The sequence below is a fragment of the Wolffia australiana genome, chromosome 11, assembly GCF_029677425.1.
Source record: "Wolffia australiana isolate 7733 chromosome 11, ASM2967742v1".
NCBI classification, from domain to species: Eukaryota; Viridiplantae; Streptophyta; class Magnoliopsida; order Alismatales; family Araceae; genus Wolffia; species Wolffia australiana.
In genome coordinates this window covers 1,833,526-1,838,672 of record NC_135845.1, presented here as the reverse complement: position 1 = coordinate 1,838,672, position 5,147 = coordinate 1,833,526, and the positions used below count along the sequence as shown (strand labels likewise).

The 5,147-nt window shown below is 41.8% G+C and overlaps 1 protein-coding gene across 2 annotated transcripts; it reads right to left on the bottom strand.

Moving 5' to 3' along the window:
- Positions 1-554: 554 nt before the first annotated feature.
- On the bottom strand, positions 555-4,452 carry EMB2820 (Cytidine/deoxycytidylate deaminase family protein). Of its 2 annotated transcripts, none has more exons than XM_078583466.1 (9): positions 4,110-4,452; positions 3,982-4,044; positions 3,825-3,895; positions 3,551-3,672; positions 3,221-3,303; positions 2,055-2,157; positions 1,529-1,897; positions 1,215-1,285; positions 555-1,129 (listed from the first exon to the last, which is right to left on the bottom strand). In XM_078583466.1, exons 2-9 carry the CDS (start codon positions 3,984-3,986, stop codon positions 976-978), a joined length of 978 nt encoding a protein of 325 aa, XP_078439592.1. In that variant the 5' UTR covers positions 3,987-4,044; positions 4,110-4,452; the 3' UTR covers positions 555-975. The 2 variants fall into 2 exon arrangements, with proteins under 2 accessions (XP_078439592.1, XP_078439591.1); XM_078583465.1 differs by having other exon boundaries at positions 3,982-4,033.
- Positions 4,453-5,147: the final 695 nt, after the last annotated feature.

Sequence of the window (5,147 nt, the reverse complement as noted above, 5' to 3'; positions counted from 1 at the left end):
GGACGAGAGGGAGAGATGAGAGTGAGAGCGGGAGAGAGGGTGAGAGAGAGAAGGAGAGAACGAGAGGGAGAGATGAGAGTGAGAGCGGGAGGGAGGGTGAGAGAGAGGAGAGAACGAGAATGAGAGAGGAGAGTGAGAGCAGGGAGAGAGGGAGAAAACCAGAGGGAGAGATTGAAGGAGGGAGAGGGGGAAGTGAGAGGGATCCGGCGACCGTGCACAGGAGAGGGTGGAGGAGGGAGAGGGGCAATTAAAAAACGTTAATTTTTTTTGTCCTGGACGAGGGATGGGACGATTTTTTTTCGGGACAAGACGAATCTGGCAGACTCGGGAGGCAGAAGAACTAATTCGTCTGCGGACAAATTCCTGGACGGGACGGTTCGGATGAATCTGAAATATATGGACACCGACGGGACGATATTCGTCTCGTCCCGTCCATCGTCCACGTCCCAGATGATCCGGAACTATATCCATAGTTAAGCTTGCTTTGACGGAAGCAATTCGGGATAGGTGACCATATAGGAAGTTTGTCTATGTAATTCTGCCGGGTCGAAAAGTTTGGGAAAAAAGATAGATCACACAATATATAAATACCGCATACAAGTTCTTGGTAAAATGAATATCTTCAAGAGACAAGTAAAAAAACCTTAAAAACTGAGTAAGGTATTGGCATTCTCTTTCCAAGTCAACTTTTCTTTTGAGTTGACCTAGAGATTAATTTAGAGCGTATCCTTGACTTTCTACGTTGACTTTATCCATGTTGACTGAGAGATTAATAGAGTAGCTGGGCTTCAGATTTTTCTCGTCTTGGCCTTTTTGGTTGACTTTACTGAGTAGACTTTATCCGCATTGACTGATGGATTAATCGAGTGGGTAGTAAAAACACTGAAACAGTGTAATGGCGATTCAGAATTTTCTCGCCATGACTCTAGGTTGACTTTTTTGTGCTGACTTTTCCACTTTGACCGAAAGATTAATCTAATGTGCAGCAAAAACCCTGAAAACAGAATAGTGGTGATTCAGAGATTTCTGGCCTTGGAGTCTGAAGATGCTGCCCAGGGCGCCGGCGTTCGGATTGGGGAAGGCGAAGAAGACTCGCCGAACCCGCTGGTGGACCAGAGCCATTGCGCACCTTCAAAAACACAAGACCCAATAAGAATCTCATTTTTTTTTTTTCCACAACCACATCAGAAATTTGACCAAAATATCAAACCCACATCGGGCATGGCTCCCAAGCAAGGAAGATATCAAACCCAGTACACAGATAGGGTCGGCCTTCTAAATCATCCTGCAAAGAACATGGTTTAGAGTGTGTCCCATGGACCCATGAAATGGATAATCGTGATCGAGTCAATTGATCAATCTATTGGCCCTGACTGCATCGGACAGACTGAGATCAAGTGATATAATGATAGTCCAGAGTACAAAAAAAATATTTGAAAAGATCCATTTTTGGCCTAAAAACCACTTTTAGTTTTTCTTCTTGACTGAAAACGATGGGAGGGGATGATGAGAGAGAAATACGAAGAACCTGAGGAGCCTCTGTCTTTTGCTTCTTGCGGGGAGAGCCGAGAGAGGAACTCAATTCATTGCTTTTATTAGCACGGAGAGGGAAAAGGCGGCGGTCTCTGGCGGCGGAGCTCTCAATTGCAGCCATTACGGCGTGCTTCAGAGGATGCGCGGCACGATCCTGAGGCCACTTCCAAGGATGGAGGCACGAGACAAAAGGACAATTTTCTGTTGACTCATTCCACGTGGATTCTTCCACGTTGGAAACGTTGACTTTGCCAAATGACTCCACGAGGTCTCTAGCACAGTCTGCGCTTACGGGTCTTTGGTCAACGGCGCTCGCTATGATTTCTCTGCACGCGGGGTCAACTATCATCGCCGCGTTCACGTCCTGCAAAGATCAGAAATTTTAACATTCATGCTTTGTCAAAGTGCAAGGATATGTAATAGTTTGATCAGAAAGAGCATTAAAAGTTTTTTTAAAGTAATTCATTGGAGCTTTGAATGAGCCTTTCGGACATATATTTCATGTTATCATGCACATGTACCTGATTATCCATATGATTTTGTTTAGAGAGCTTAATTGTACTCTTCATGCAACTAATGATCCATTGAGAGTCCTCTTCACTAAATCCAGAAACATGATCACAGCTGCCATAAGCACATCAAAAATAAAAGAATCAGAGATGTGCAGTTAATCATTTTGCTTAAAAGTGTTATGATTTATTGTTTTATACTTGGCGGCCGAGGCTTGTGGTTGGCCATTCCTGATGATGATGCTGAGTCATCATCGTCCTTGCCATTCACCCATGCCAAGATGACGATGGAAAAATCATCACTGTCCTCAAACCCTGCTCAGGATGACACTTCAATTCGTCTTCATCATCTTGGCTAAAGACCATGGTGAGGATGGCGAGAGGACAGAGGAGACATAGAGTGTGAAGGACAGAGGAAGAGAGACCGAGAACAAGAAAGAGGAGAGAGACTGAGACAGAGAGATAACGAGAGAGACGGGCTAGGGAGATAGGAAAGAGGGCAAGAGAGCAGAGATAGGAAAGAGGGCATCTTCACTGTCCATGGGTCATCCATTGCTAACAATGATGATATGGGAGGATGACAACGACGAAATCTACATTTTCTACAACATCATACTCAGGCTGCTGACTATTTTTAAGTCCCAGCTGCCCATTTGGTTAATATTTTCCTTTATTTCAAAGGGTATTTGTTGGCAGGAAGTTCTGGTTGTCTTGAAGACTCAAACAGTAAGAATCAGAAATATCCATAAAAAAGAAAGACATTAGAGTTAATAATATTAACATAGAATTATTATGAAATATCCCTTAGTTATTTTTCATCATTCAGGAACTATTCGTTGGCAAGATGTTTTCTAAATGATCAGGATTCAAATATGGCATTACAAAACGAGAGAATAATTCCTTACAATCAAATGATGGCCAGAATTATTTGCCAGACTTGAGTAAAAAAGTTTAAACATCTATAAAGGATTACTAAAAATGGTGATCAAAAGAACTAATCAGTAGTTCTCCAAGCAAAAATTGGCATAAATCTTTCAGCCTGACACCAGTAAACATGCCTCAAAGGATTATAAAAATGACGACTAAAAAGATTAATCCTTATTTCGTCAGGCAAAAATTGGAATAAATCTCGCAGCTTGACACCAAAAACTTCTTGAATTGAAGAATGGGACACCTACTTGACCATTGGATGATAGGATGTGGGCCAAAGTTTACATTGTTCTTCCCATTCCTCCTTTGACGTGGCAGGATACATTGGTACCTAAACCCAGTTGCAGAATTCACAGACAGCAATCAGCAACTAAAAAAAACGTAAAAAAAAATCATATGCACAACTAATAATCAAGAAAAAACTCGCAGGTTATATGCGACTGGTAGTGTTTTCCATCAAGAATCACAACGTATGAAAATTACTAATAAATGTTAAAAGACATTATGATAACTTAAAATGACGAGAAACAACTTATGTACTCTATATTTATGAAGAAAAAAACTTAAAAACGACTTGCCTTGGCAATAAATGGACTAAGATTGTAGGTATCAATCAGCTTTTGCACATCATTAGGTATGTTTCCCAGTTCGCTTCCCTCGTCAAAGGCCGGGTGCAATACAATTGATAGTTCACTCTTTCCTGAAATCAATAAAAAATCACAAACACGAAACAGGAGAATATACCGAAACTTCATGTCCCTCAAGAACAAAAGCCACAATTCAACAGAAACAAAGTTCCCCATTGAAAAAAGGCGTAATGACAGAATCAATAGAAAATGGCCCGATTCATACCTTCGATTTGTTTCCGTCGGATACGCTTAACATGACGAAGATTCTCCAGTGGCGTTATTGGACTTAATGCCCTGGAATTCTCACCAAGTATTTTCTCACAACCAAACAAAATCATTGAGCGGAAATCAAAACCAGAGACTTGAGACAATGTTCTAACCTCATTAGAGCGCTTGCCAGCTTCGGTTCCACAGCAGAAGCAAGAACATTAACTACACAGTAACTTTGAAAGTGAATGTGCAAACTAACAGCGAAGCAAAAAACGGCGAGTTTCAGCTGCAATCTTACCAGTCAAGTCTTTGGGAACTGATTCCTGATCAGGAACATGGACAATCTCCCACAACATTTCTGACGACGGAATGGAGGGTTTGCCTACCAGGGTTTTTTCTGCACAAATTGGCAAATGGGTCGCCTTGATCGCTAAATATCTTCAATTAGAAATCGTTCCTTTCGACCCAGTATGTATAAATTGTAGATTTTGCAGCACTGGCACATCTTGAAGCCGTATGAACAGAGGAACAACCCGGGCAAGAGCCATTAGGCGATGTTTTTTTATTTAAAATCCACTGTTCTAGCTCTCTTCTGAAGTTTCTCCCGGGGGATTCTTCGTCTCATCTCTACAATCTCTTCTCTACCAGCGCTAATTGCATAATCTAGTTGTGAATGAAATCAATTTTACCTTGTTATAAGCACTAAATAGTCATCCTAAGATGTTATTAGTAGTATTAAAATCTATTTTTACAAATTTCCTTTTATTTTCAGGTTTCTAGTAAAATATGGTTGCATGTATTTAGTGATTGCTTATTATATCTTTTATAAATTTTATTCTAAGATATAACTTATGTCATCAATTTTCGTTGTATCTAGGGAAGGACACGGTGTGACCGAAGGTCAGTCAGGCCAGACCGTACCGGAATATTTCGACTGACCGAACTATTTCGGTCCGGGTCTGGTTGGCGCGTCGAAACGGACGGAAGAGCGTTTGTATACATAATATAATATTATAAAATCAGCAGTCTCTCATTCTTGTTCTCTCTCTCCCTCTCTCTCTCTCGCCCTCTCTCCCTCACTCTCACTCTCGTTCTCTCCCTCTCTCTCACCCTCTCTCCTGCTCTCACTCTCATTCTCTCTCCCTCTCTCGCCCTCTCTCCTGTTCTCACTCTCCCTCACTCTCACTCTCGTTCTCTCTCTCTCTCTCTCTCTCTCTCTCTCTCTCCCTCTCTCACTCTTTGCCTCTTTCCCTTTTGATCTATCATCCTCTCTCTCTCCTGCTCGTTCTCTTTCCCTCTCTCTCACTCGCCCTTTCTCGGATCGTTCTCTCTCCCT

Coding starts and splice junctions, on each gene's coding strand:
- EMB2820 (XM_078583465.1), bottom strand. CDS start 4,167: ATGTTGTGGGAGATTGTCCATGTTCCTGATCAGGAATCAGTTCCCAAA. Junction 2,158..3,220: donor TCCTATCATCCAATGGTCAA/GTAGGTGTCCCA, acceptor TGCTTATGGCAG/CTGTGATCATGTTTCTGGAT. Junction 1,898..2,054: donor AAAATCATATGGATAATCAG/GTACATGTGCAT, acceptor TGATCTTTGCAG/GACGTGAACGCGGCGATGAT.